At 47.1% G+C, this 14,257-nt stretch overlaps 1 protein-coding gene across 1 annotated transcript in view; it reads right to left on the bottom strand.

Annotated features, from left to right (window-relative positions):
- The window catches only part of WNK3 (WNK lysine deficient protein kinase 3), a 584,725-nt gene that overhangs the window by 287,693 nt on the left and 282,775 nt on the right, over positions 1–14,257 (bottom strand). Inside the window, 2 exon segments of the mRNA XM_030194275.1 lie at positions 8,924–9,143; positions 9,689–9,777. Coding sequence (XP_030050135.1) covers positions 8,924–9,143; positions 9,689–9,777 — 309 coding nt within the window.

Consider the following 14,257-nt stretch of genomic DNA (forward strand, 5'->3'; position numbering starts at 1 on the left):
TTTTTTCCCACATGCATCACCTTGCACTTGCTCACATTAAACATCATCTGCCATTTAGCCGCCCAGTCTCCCAGTCTCGTAAGGTCCTCTTGTAATTTTTCACAATCCTGTCGCGATTTAATGACTTTGAATAACTTTGTGTCATCAGCAAATTTAATTACCTCGCTAGTTACTCCCATCTCTAAATCATTTATAAATATATTAAAAAGCAGCGGTCCTAGCACGGACCCCCTGAGGAACCCCACTAACTACCCTTCTCCATTGTGAATACTGCCCATTTAACCCCACTCTCTGTTTCCTATCCTTCAACCAGTTTTTAATCCACAATAGGACATTTCCTCCTATCCCATGACCCTCCAATTTCCTCTGTAGCCTTTCATGAGGTACCTTGTCAAACGCCTTTTGAAAATCCAGATACACAATATCAACCGACTCCCCTTTGTCCACATGTTTGTTCACTCCTTCAAAGAATTGAAGTAAATTGGTCAGGCAAGATTTCCCCACACAAAAGCCATGCTGACTTGGTCTCAGTAATCCAAGTCCTCGGATGTGCTCTGTAATTTTGTTTTTGATAATAGCCTCTACCATTTTCCCCGGCACCGACGTCAGACTCACCGGTCTATAATTTCCCGGATCTCCCCTGGAGCCTTTTTTAAAAATGGGCGTTACATTGGCCACCCTCCAATCTTCCGGTACCCCGCTCGATTTTAAGGATAAGTTGCATATCACTAGCAGTAGCTCCGCAAGCTCGTTTTCAGTTCTATCAGTACTCTAGGATGAATACATCCGGTCCAGGAGATTTGCTACTCTTCAGTTTGCCAAACATGCCCCATTACGTCCTCCAGGTTTACCGTGAAGTCAGTAAGTTTCTCCGACTCGTCCACTTGAAATACCATTTCCGACACCGGTATCCCACCCAAATCTTCCTCGGTGAAGACCGAAGCAAAGAATTCATTCAGTCTCTCCGCTACGTCTTTGTCTTCCTTGATCGCCCCTTTTTACCCCTCGGTCATCCAGCGGCCCAACCGATTCTTTTGCCGGCTTCCTGCTTTTAATATACCGAAAAAAATTTTTACTATGTTTTTTTGCCTCTAATGCTATCTTTTTTTCATACTCCCTCTTGGCCTTCTTAATCTGCGCCTTGCATTTGCTTTGACACTCCTTATGCTGTTTCTTGTTATTTTCAGACGGTTCCTTCTTCCATTTTCTGAAGGCGTTTCTTTTAGCCCTAATAGCTTCCTTCACCTCACTTTTCAACCAGGCCGGGTGTCTTTTGGAGTTCCGTCTTTCTTTTCTAATTCGCGGAATATGTATGGCCTGGGCCTCCAGGATGGTATTTTTAAACAGCGTCCACGCCTGTTGTACAGGGCATGGGTCGTCGTCCGCGAAGGCCCAGGAGCTCCGGAATTTTAGAAAAAATTTCTAGAAGGAGCGCGACGGGCGGGGGGACAACGCACCGCGCATGAGCGAGTGATTTCTCGCCCGCGACGCCCGCATGCTTCCCTCAGTTATATAAACAAGCAAAGTAGAAAGAACAACTCCAAAGGGGAGGAAGGAGGGTTGTGATGATGTCCAGCCTGCTGTCCTCGGAGAATACCTGCTACAGGTATCTTCATTTTCTCCGAGGACAAGCAGGCTGGACATCATCAACGCATGGGGTATCCCTAGCACCCAGGCTCACTCAGAACAATGAACAATGGTCAATTGGGCCTCGCAACGGCGAGGACATAACTGAGATTGACCTGAAAACAAACACAACTAAGTGAGAGTGCAACCTGGAACAGAACAGAAATGGGCCTAGGTAGGTGGAGTTGGATTCTAAACCCCAGATTCTGTAACACCGACTGCCCAAACAGACTGTCGCGTCGGGTATCCTGTTGCAGGCAGTAGTGAGATGTGAATGTGTGGACTGATGACCACGTCGCAGCCTTACAAATCTCTTCAATAGAAGCTGGCTTCAGATGAGCCGCTGACGCAGCCATGGCTCTAACATTATGAGCCGTGACATGGCCCTCCAGAGTCAACCCAGCTTGGGCATAAGTAAAGGAAATGCAATCTGCTAGCCAATTAGACATTGTGCGTTTTCCAATGGCAACCCCCATCCTGTTGGGATCAAAAGAAACAAACAGCTGGGCGGACTGTCTATAGGGCTTTGTCCGCTCCACGTAAATGGCCAATGCTCTCTTACAGTCCAAGGTATGCAACTTGTCCTCACTAGGGCAGGTATGCGGACGGGGAAAAAATGTTGGCAAGACAATTGACTGGTTCAGATGGAACTCAGACACCACCTTCAGCAGGAACTTAGGATGAGTGCGGAGGACTACTTTGTTATGGTGAAATTTAATGTAGGGAGCATGAACTACCAGGGCTTGGAGCTCACTGACTCTATGAGCTGAAGTAACAGCCACCAAAAAAATGACCTTCCAGGTCAAGTACTTCAGATGGCAGGAATTCAGTGGCTCAAAAGGAGGCTTCATCAGCTGGGTGAGAACGACGTTGAGATCCCATGACACTGGTGGAGGTTTGACAGGGGGCTTTGACAAAAGCAAACCTCTCATAAAACGAACAACTAAAGGCTTTCCAGAGATAGGCTGACCTTCTACACGCTGATGATAAGCGCTGATCGCACTAAGGTGAACTCTTACTGAGTTAGTCTTAAGACCAGACTCTGACAAGTGTAGAAGGTACTCAAGCAGGGTCCGTGTAGGACAAGAGAAAGGATCTAGGGCCTTGCTGTCACACCAGACAGCAAACCTCCTCCATTTAAAAGCATAACTCCTTTTCGTGGAATCTTTCCTGGAAGCAAGACAGACTCGGGAGACACCCTATGAGGAGACCTAAAGAGGCAATTCCTAAGCTTCAACATCCAGGCCGTGAGAGCCAGAGACTGGAGGTTGGGATGTAGAAGCGACCCCTAGTTCTGAGTGATGAGGGTCGGAAAACAGTCCAATCTCCAAGGTTCTTCTGACGACAAGTCCAGAAGAAGAGGAGGGAACCATATCTGACAAGGCCAAGGCACTATCAGAATCATGGTTCCGCGATCTTGTTTGAGTTTCAGCAGAGGTTTTCCCTACTAAAGAATGGGAGGATACGAGTACATGAGACCCCTCCCCCAATGAAGGAGAAAAGGCATCTGACGCTAGTCTGCCGTAGGCCTGAAGCCTGGAGCCGAATGAGGAACCTTTTGATTGTAATGAGTGGCAAAAAGATCCACGAGGGGGATACCCCACGCTCGGAAGATCTTGCAAGACAATGTCCATGTTGAGTGACCACTCGTGAGTTTGCATGATCCTGCTCAACCTGTCGGCCAGACTGTTTACGCCTGCCAGATATGTAACCTGGAGAAGCATTCCATGCTGGTGCGCCCAAAGCCACATCTTGACTGCTTCCTGACACAGACTGCGAGATCCGGTGCCCACCTGCTTGTTCGTGTAATACATGGCAACCTGATTGTCTGTCTGAATTAGGATAATTTGATTGGATAGCCGATCTCTGAAAGTCTTTAGTGCATTCCAGATCGCTCGTAATTCCAAGAGATTGATCTGAAGACGCTTTTCCTGGAAGGACCAAACTCCTTGAGTGTGGAGCCATCAACATGAGCTCCCCCACCCCAGAGGGATGCATCCGTCGTCAGGACTATTTGGGGCTGAGAATTTGGAATGAGCGTCCCAAGACCAGATGGAGCGAATGATGGTTCTCCCACTGAAGGGAATTGCGAAAGTCAGTGGAGAGATGGATGACATCCTCTAGATCCCCCGTAGCCTGACACCATGGGAAGCTAGAGTCCACTGAGCCGATCTCATGTGTAGACGTGGCCATCGGGAGTCACATTGAACTGTGGAGGCCATATGGGCCCCGAAGTCTCAACATCTGCCGAGCTGTGATATGTTGAGCGCTCGAGCCAAGGAAAACTAGGAACAGAAGATGTCTGCCCATGCTGGGGTAGATAGGCCCGAGAGTCTGTGTGTTCAACAGAGCTCCTCATGAACTCCAATTCTCTGTACTGGGACCAGATGGGACTTGGGGATAATGATTACAAACTCCCCGAAGTCTCGAGCAGTTGAATAGTTGATCAGCATGGATTGTAGGGCCCCTGCCTCTGAGGTGTTCTTCACCAGTCAATCGTCGAGATATACGGGAACACATGCACTCCCAGTCTGCGTAGCGATGCTGCTGCGACAAACTGCCAAGCACTTTGTAAACATTCTGGGCGCAGATGCAAGACCAAAGGGCAGTACGCTAGTACTGAAAAAGCTGAGTTCCCAGACGAAATCGGAGCGGTACTGCCTGTGAGCTGGAAGCATCACAATGTGAGAGTAGGCGTCCTTTAAGTCCAGAGAGCATAGCCAATCGTTTTCCTTAATCATAGGAAGGAGGGTGCCCAGAGAAAGCATCCTGAACTTTTCTCGAACCAGGGATTTGTTCAGGCCTCTGAGGTCTAGGATGGGACGCATCCCCCCTGTTTTCTTTTGCACAAGAAAGTACCTGGAATAGAATCCTAGCCCTTCCTGCCCTGGTGGAACGGGCTCAACCACACTGGCGCTGAGAAGGGCGGAGAGTTCCTCTGCAAGTACCTGCCTGTGCTGGGAACTGAAGGATGAGCTCCCGGTGGGCAATTGGGAAGTATAGATTCCAGACTAAGAGCGTATCCGGACCGGACTCTTTGGAGAACCCACCTGTCGGAGGTTATCAGAGGCCAAATTTGGTGAAAAAATATAAGCCTCCCTCCTACAGGAAGATCATCCGGTACAGACACTTTGATGTCGGCTATGCTGCTCTGGAGCCAGTCAAAAGCCCATCCCCTGTTTTTGCTGGGGAGCCGGAGGGGCCTGAGGCGCACACTGCTGACGAGAGCGAGCCCGAACAGGCTGTCGTGAAGCAGGAGTGTACCTACGCCTATTAGAGGAATAGGGAGCACTCCTCCTCCCTCCAAAAAACCTCCTAGAGGAGGAGGTAGTAGCAAGACAGGCGTACGGCAGGCGAGAGAGTCCATAGCATCATGGTGCTTTTTGAGGGAATCAACCATATCCTCAACCTTCTCTCCAAAAAGTTTGTCCCCCCGGCAAGGAACATCCACCATACGGTGCGGGGTCTTCTGATTCAGGTCCGAGACACGCAGCCAGGAGAGTCTGCGCATCACGATACCTTGAGCAGCCGCCCTGGATGCAGCATCAAAAGAATCAAAAGCTCCCCTGGCCAGGAATTTGCGACACACCTTCTGCTGCCTGACACCCTGGTGAAAAGGCCAGCAAGTCAGGAGGAAGCGCTTCAACCAAACTGGACAGTTGCTTTATCGAGTTCCGTAAGTGGATGCTGGTGTACAGCTGGTATGTTTGAATCTTGGCCTGATACGTACACCTCCCAAAAGAATCCAAGGTCCTAGACCCTCTGCCCGGGGGCGCCGAAGCATAGTCCCTAGTACTCTTGGATCTTCTGAGAGCAGAGTCCACCACCATGGAATCGTGAGGAAGTGGGCCTTCACCATCACAGGCTCACCTGGACTCTTGATTGGGACTTGGACTTTTTTGTGACAACTGAATTAGATAGAGGGCAAGGACCAATTCCGCAACACTCACTTCACTGAGTGTATTGTGCAGGGGGGCGCTGCAACCTCTTTTGGCTGAGAAGGATAATCCAGGCCCTCGAACATCTCAGCCCTGGGCTCATCCACATCCTCCATGGGTAAAGGACATTTCCCGCACAAAAGATAAAAAGGAGAGACACTCAGGTGGAGATTGTCTAACCTCAATAGGTGGCGTGGGATCAGAAGGAAGCCCCTGAGAATCTTCCTCCAAAAAATAACTGGGGTCTTCCTCTTCTCCTCATGAGTGTTCCTGTTCGGTGTCGGACAAGAGCTCTCGAAGAGCAGCCCGACCCGAGCCTGCCTCGACCTTGAGGACCGATGCCCTCGTGAAAAGCGTCGAGAAGTGGACCTTAGCCTGGAATCCGGCGAAGCTTCCTCTACCGATGTCGAGGGAGAGTCCCACCCCGGGTGGCAGCCGGCTCAGGCACTGCACAGCAGTACCAAAGCCTGGGACCTCCACACAGGAGATGGGCAAGACCACCGTCTCAGCAGTAGGTACCGTAGGCGGCAAGCACCTGCGGGTACCAAGGTAGAAGGATGCATCACCCTTCCAGAAGTCCTGGAAGCATGGCCTGAGACACTCATCGAGGGCTGCAATTGGAACAAGCTGTGGGGCCGGGTACCGGAGTCGGTGCCAGGAATCAGATGAGGTTTGAGAACCGGTACCTGGCTGCCTGTCAGGTTCTCAGGTTCAGAGCCCACGGGGCCGGGCTCTGGAGCAAACGTGAGCCCTTGGGCTGCTGACGAGGAGCGACAGCAGCAGGCAAAACCCACCAACCAAACGCTGGGCAAGCCACACCGGCACAGGCAGGGACTGCAGGCACCGCCCAGCGAGCAGGAACACACTGGACTGCAATCCCCCGGACGGAGGACACAGGACTGGAATCCCCCGGACTGGAGAACACAGGACTGGAGCACACTGGAATGGTCGGTACAGTTCACCTGCACTTAGCCACCTGCCCCCCAAAGGTTGAGCCCCTGGGTTCGAGTGGCCGGCAGGACTTACAGGATTAACCGGAACGACACAGGGGACCAGGACTAGAACAAGTGAAGCAGGAGTGCTCCAGGTACTCAACTAACTGAAGTGCTCCTAAATCCTAAACTGACAAACCTAAGCCCTATCCTACCAGGGGTGCTCATAAGCCCCTGCACAAGAAAGGGACTTCCTAAGCCATAAACTAACAGGAGCTCCCTAAGCCCTGTCAACAAAGATACTTCCTAAGCCGAAAGCTAAACAGGTGCTACTAAGCACCAAGCTACAAAGCAGTACTCTACAACTCTAAACTAACTAAGGTGCTCCTATGCACCAAACAACCAGAAGTGCTCCTAGCACTAAAAGGGACACAGGGGAGCCACAAGGGAAAAACAGGGAAGCTAAACCCAAGCAAAGCAGAAGTGCTTAAACACAGCAGAACCAGAAGTGCTTCCAAAGCACCAAACGTCGAAGGCTTCTAAAGCCCCAAACACAGAAGGCTACTAAAGCTCCAAGCCCAGAAGAGCTTCTAAAGCCACAGAAGGGGAAGCAGGGGAGCCACAAGGAAACAAGCAGGGAAGCTAAACACAAATCAAAGTGCACACTGCACTAACACTAACCTGGACCTTTAGCAAAAGCAAGCAGGGAAACTAGACACAAAGTCAGAAGTGCACACTGCACCACCCTACCTAAAGCAAACGTTGCAAAGGCCCTGAAGGAAAGAATACCACTTCCTTATCAAGGCCCTCCCAGATGATGTCACACTCCCTAGACCCAGGCATACAGCACACTGAAACCCAGAGATGCCCAACCCACACCAATACAGCACCGTGAAGCACTTGAAGCCAGTACACCCAGAGAGAGGTAGAGCTAACTCAGTTCACACCCACAGCTGCAGTATAGAGAAACAATTAACCCCATGCTGGCAGCAGCCAGCAGAGAGAGAGAGAGGTAGCTCAGACAGGACAGACGGAAGAAACGGAAGCCAGCTAAGAAGCTGACCACCAGGAAAAAGGTAAGTTTGAGAGGGGTCCTGACCACGATCATAACACTGCCAGATGTCCGACGCGTCAGCACCTCCTGAATGGAGAGGTGAGCGGTCCTCCCGGCGCCGACGCTTCTCGGGTGCCGATTCTCTCGGCTCCCCGGAGCTCTCGGTACCGTGACAGGAAGGAGATCAATGGCAATGCTTCTTAGCCTTCGCCCGACGCCCGTCATCGACACTCCTCGGTACCGATGAGGACGACGTGGAATCCTCACGCCTCCTCGGGGCCGGGTCCGACTGAGGGCGGACCCGGGGAGCCTGCATAGTAGTAGGCCTCGAGACGGGTGGAGACCCACTCAATGCCTCACTGCTCCCAGCTGTAGCAGGTCTTTCGGCAGCCATTACCTGGACTCTCGATGCTGCTTCCCTCGACGTCGATGTCGTCGACCTTGGTACCGATGTCGATGCAGACATCGAAGGACCGGACCGATCTGGAAAAAGCTTCTCGCGCTGAGCCTCTCAAGCCACCTGGGTCCTTTTTTTTCCATCAACTTACAAAGCTTACACGAAGCTGGTAAATGGTCGGGGCAAAGGCACTGGAACCACCAAGCGTGAGGATCGGTCAATGAGGTGGTCCGGTTGCAGCGGGAACAGCGCTTGAAGCCGCTGGGAGTCCTCGATGACATGGGAGGAAAAACAGCGGTCGAAAAATCAAACGACTCGATGGTGTCACTGAAAAAGGCACAAAAAGAAAAAGGGACGAGCGCGACCGGGCGGCCTAAAAGTGGCCGCGATCGGAGAGAAAGGAAACTTAGGAAAAAAACCTAAGAGAATAAGGAAAAATTGGGGGTTTTTTTTTAAATTTTTCGAAACAAACAGAAAAGGGGAACAAGAAACGGAGCGCGTAAACGCGACTGAAGAGTCTCCTGTGCCTGAAAATGCGAGGAGCACTCGATAAGAACTCTCTCTCGCGAAGCGGAGAAAAAGAAACTGAGGGAAGCGCGCGGGTGTTGCGGGTGGGAAAGTCACTCGCGCATTCGCGGTGCGTTGTCCCCGCACCCGTCGCGCTCCTTCTAGAAGTTTTTTCTAAAATTCCGGAGCTCCTGGGCCGTCGCGGACGATGACCCACGCGTTGATGTCCAGCCTGCTTGTCCTTGGAGAAACCTGGTTAGTTTTATCTATTTAATTTTTAGCTCCGAGCTATATCGGCATCACCAGATTACATCAAGTACCTACCTACATGATAGATTCATCTTGCATGCCAACAGAGAGCCCTGTGGCTTGCATAAGAGAACATAAGGCACAGAAGATTATGTTCATCTCGCAGAATAGATATAGTCTTAGTGCATAGGAAAGTGGAACAAATAGAAGGATGACACACCATTTCAGAAGCTACTTCCTCAGGATTGTCAGCCTCCAAGTTGAAACTGAACTCTATGGCTTCATTGTCCTTGTGTTTCCCTTTCAGTTTCTTTGGGTCTTCCACCCAGAGCCTTAGTGCCAAGGAAGGTGTTACAGCATCATCTTCTTCTGCCAGCTCCACTCTCAACCCTGTGTCCTCAGCAAAGAAGGCGTGGTTGAGCAGGTCTCTGATGGACAGCCTATGGCAAAACATGGGTTTTAGTAAAGTATATCAGAACTGAGACAGTAAGAGCTTGAGTTGCTAAACTTTTTCAACATACACAAAGAACAGGAAAAAGCCTTAGTAATTCTGAACCATACAATACTCATATACTATACTAGACATAACTACTATGACTTGCCCTCTAAATATCTATGCATTTCCTTAGCACACTACAGGATCTTATGTGTCTCACTGGAAGATGATGTTAATACACTAGATCCAATGGGTAGAACACGTTCTAAAGAAAGATTTTCAAAGCTTAAGTATTCATAAGGTTCTGTTTTAATTTAAACTGTCCCAAATTCATGCCAAGAGTAGCATAGGATAATATTTTTGCAGTCACATCCTCAGGAAGAGAGGGAGGTAAAGTAATAATGCTTTGAGATCCCTCTCCATTACCCCCAGCTCTGCTCTATCAATAACTGCCCTTTCAGTATATCAACATGCAACATGAGTTTGCAGAATGTGCTTACAAAGAGTGGCAGTTCTGTGCCACACAGAAAGTAGCATAGTCATACTTACCTTTCTGCTTTGTTCTGGCGAATGCAGCTTTCAATAATCTCTTTCACTTCAGGATCTGTTACCTTGTTAAAGCTGGCTGGTTTGATGCCCTGCAAAAGAGGAGCTGGTTAGCAGTGCTGATCAGGAGTCCTTCAATTGTCTGACCTAGTAACACAAAATAGAGTGCAAGCCATGATGCCTCAAGGAGCATGACCACAGAATTATTTATACCTAAACCATTATATATGAAAAAAATATTTTAAGAACTTAGGTGCCAGTTGAAATTTCTAGGATCTAAGGGAAAATGAAATTTTTTTCTATCATATATTTTGAAAAAGTTTTTTTGGCTTGTATTCGTTTCTGCTTTTCCCATTTATTCCATCTCTCCCCTCATCCTCCTCATGAGAGTGGAGCTGTTACTAGCTTCTGTTTTCCACGACCCAGCATCAGGGACTACACTAGGCTACCATGGTCTTCCTCTCAAGTTTATGACCTAATTGCAGGTGCCAACTAGGCAAAAGATATTTTCACCCCTGCAGATACATTCATACATACACATACAGTTAATCTCATTTTCTACATCTATCTAGTTCACAAAGTTGCTTACTTTTAAGACGACTTCTCTGAACACAGCTGTTAGTCTTACAAATGGGTGACATCCAAAAGCACCAACCATGGGAACACATTTTCAGAACTTCTTAAGGCCTCCAAATTCACAACAGTTCACAATGACACACAGAGTGCATCAGAGTGCTGTAATTAAAATATCAAGTTCAACAAAGAGGAGAAAGAGTTTATGCGACTAGTGAACTGCTATCTTCAGTGGCTATCAAATGTAAGCAACTTTGTTTTCTCTGAAGACAAACATTTCACCTTAGTCATACATATGGGACTTTCTAGGTAAGGACTTCTTATGCAAAAAGACGTTCACCAACTACCAGTAGGTCAGCAAACTGTTTTAGCAGGTTAAAATGCCCTTGTTTTAAAGAAATGCAACCCTAAATTATAAAAATAAGTCTTAGAAGGGCTACAGGCTGCCCTGTTCCTCAAAACAACCCTGAAGAACAGGCAGCCCTAACCCTGCTGTAAACCGGAGTTAGCATCTAAATAATGGGATGCTAAACATGTGTAAAGACTGATATGTCAGTTTTGTAAATCGGATCTTAGATGGGCCAATGAAGCCCTAAAACTATAGGCCCCAACATGCCAAGGTCAAATCTGTTTTGGAATAAGCAAAAAATTTGCAATTTGCTATCCAACCATATATGGTTCTCCAACACAGTGATTCTAGACTTACTGGGGTAAAAGAAAACAAAAAAGGCTGAGCAAATCTCTAGATCAGGGTTCTCAACCCAGTCCCCTCAGGACACACTTAGTCAGTCAGATTTTCAGGATACCCAAACTTAATATGTATGAGAAATTTGCATACAATGGAGGTAGGGCATGCAAATTTATCTCATGCATATTCATTGTCGGTATCCTGAAAACCCGATTGGCTAGGTATGTCCCGAGGACAGGGTTGAGAATTCCTGCACTAGATTGAGAAAAATATTTCAAGTGACTGCTGGAGACAATGCGGCCAGGAAGAGGCCTTCTGACACATATGAGTGTGTGATAAAATGGGGGATATTAAAAAGGGATGGGGAGGAACATGTATGTATTAGCTGGGGAATTTATTTATTTGTAACACTTATACCCCGCACTTTCGCACTCGCTAGCAGGTTCAATGCGGCTTACATAGTACATCAAGTTTACAAAGTGAATAGAATGAATACAGCTATAATATAATGAATGAAGAGGTGGTCATTTGGGTGTGGGTAGGTGAGAAGGGCAAGGGAGGAAGATGGTAGAAGTAGGGGAGAGGGAGGCAGGTATGTAATGGGATTATCAAGTTGTTTAGTATGGGAGAATGTGTAGGGAGGGGTTGGAAGAAGGATGTGCTTGGAAAGGATTAAATAGGGGAGCATATTCAAGGTTCTGTCATCATAGTCTAATCCGGGTAGCGTATAGATTAAGTCAGGTCGTTTGTGTAGGCTTCCTTGAAGAGGTAGGTTTTTAACAGCTTCCGGAAGGGCAGAAGATCATTGACTATTCGAATGGATCTTGGTAAGGAATTCCAGAGTTGGCTGCCTATGATGCAAAAGCTGGATGCGTAATATGTTTTGTACTTAAGACCTTTGCAATTGGGAAGATGTAAATTGAGATAAGTTTGAGAAGATTTAGAGCCGTTTCTGGTTGGAAGAAGATCAATCAGATTGTGCATGTAGCCAGGGGCTTCTCCGTAAATCTTGTGAATTAGCGTGTGGATTTTGAAATATATTCGTTCAGTAATAGGGAACCAATGGAGCTTTTCACGGAGAGGTTTTGCACTTTCAAATCACGACTTACCAAAAATATGTCTGTCTGCCGTGTTTTGGGCGGTATGAAGTTTTTTTCAGGATTTGGGTCTTGCATCCAATGAAAATACTATTGCAATAGTCAACGTGGGTAAGTACAGTGGATTGAACCAATTTGAGGAAAGTTTTTAGGGGAAGATATGATTTCACGCGTTTCAGCATCCACATCATATTGAACATTTTCTTTGTCGTTGCTTTTGCATGATTTTCTAGAATTAGGTGGTTGTCTAATACTACTCCTAAAATTTTTAGGTTGTCGGATATGGGAATAGTGACGTCTGGGGTGATGAGTGTAGTTGGGATGAATGTAGAGTATTGGGATGAAAGGATTAGACATTGTGTTTTCTCCTTATTTAATTTCATCTTAAAAGCCTTGGCCCAAGAGGCTAAGATGTTCATTCCATTGATTATTTTATCGGAGATTTCTGCTGTTGGATTTGAAGGGAATGAATATAGTGACGTCATCTGCATAATGAAGGAATTGAGTCCAAATTTAGATAGGGACTTGGCCAGAGGGGTCATCATAAGGTTGAAGAGAATTGGGGATAGAGGTGATCCTTGGGGTACCCCGCATTTTTATGCCCAGGGAGACGAGGTAGATAAAGGTTGATTTGACTCGATAGGATCTTGTGGTGATGAAGCCTTTTATCCATTTAATGATGTTTCCGCCGATCCCTAGTTTATCCAGTAATTTTGTAAGAATATCATGAATTACCATGTCAAATGCGCTAGACAAGTCGAACTACAGGAGGAGGATGTTGTTTCCAAATGATATTTCATGTTTGAATTTGGATATTAAGGTGAGCAATATCAATTCCGTGCTGTGGGCAGGTCGAAAGCACGACTGCGACTCATGAAGGATGGAAAATTTTTGTATGAAATCGTTGAGTTGGGAGGTTACTCTGTTTTTCATCAGTTTGATTAGTAAAGGAATGGAGGCCACAGGGCAGTAATTGGTGATGTCATCTGCTGGTTTCTTGATATTTTTTGGTATTGGTGTGAGTAATATGTCACCATATTCTGCGGGGAAGGATCTATGTTGAAGGAGGAAATCTGAGTGAGTGGTGAGGTCTGTAATGAAGCATGTTGGTGCATTTTCCATTAGGTAGTTAGGGCATGGGACAAGGTGGCAATGGGATTTAGAGAGTTTGAATATTGCTGTGGAAATTTCCTCAGTGGTAAGAAGGGTGACGTTTGTCCAGGAGCTGGTCAGCCGGAATTTCATCCATGTCTGGGTCCAATTCGTCAAGAAAGCTATCAATACTGGCATCGTCTTGGGGGATTGTGTTGCATAGGTTAATGATTTTGTCTTTGAAACAATTAGCTAGTTGTTCGGCAGATAGTTTGAGGATGATGTTGTGATTGGGTCAGTACTGAGAAGATTTTTTATAAGTTGATATTTCCTAATGTCTGTTCCAGTGGCTGTAATCTTCTGATCAACTTTGATATTGAAAAAGCATTCGATCATGTTTCCTGGCCACACCTATGGGAGGTCTCAACTTGCCTTGGTTTTTGTGGCCCAATCGTTTATGACCCGTCTTTTGTACTGTGATCTCTGATCACAGGTGATGATCAATGGTGTGCTTTCCTCCCCATTTCCAATTCAACGTGTCACTCGCCAGGGCTTCCTTTTATCACTTATGCTGTCTGTATTGAGCCCTTAGCTCTGAAATTATTGGGGGACCCTTACTGTCCAGAGTATACTGGAGGGACCTAGGGGATTTCAATTAGCTTTATTTGCACATGACTTGCTATTGGCACTAAGAGCCCCAGCTTTCCCTATCTGGACCCCTACGGTTGCTATTGGATTTTGACTTTATGGATTAATATGAATAAGTCTGAGGCTGTGAGCTTTTTTAGGGGGGGGGGAGGAAGAGATCTCATAGCCCAATGACGTGGGGGCCTTTCCCTTTACGCTGGGCTCATCATACTTTGAAATACTTGGGCTTAAGTATTCCTAGGGATATTGCTCATTTACATGATATTAACATTGCTCCCCTACTTCCAAGAAACACAATTGCTTTGTCAGTATTGGTCCCTCCTGCCGGTTTCCCTAGGAGTCGAATCCATCTAGTTAAAATGATTATTTTGCCTAAACGGATGTATGCACTGCAGAATCTGAAATTAATTTTGCAACCAAGGGATTACCATAATTGCAATACAATGCTTAGACGCTTCCTCTAGCATACTAAGT

This window comes from Microcaecilia unicolor, chromosome 2 (genome assembly GCF_901765095.1).
Source record: "Microcaecilia unicolor chromosome 2, aMicUni1.1, whole genome shotgun sequence".
Classification (NCBI taxonomy): domain Eukaryota; kingdom Metazoa; phylum Chordata; class Amphibia; order Gymnophiona; family Siphonopidae; genus Microcaecilia; species Microcaecilia unicolor.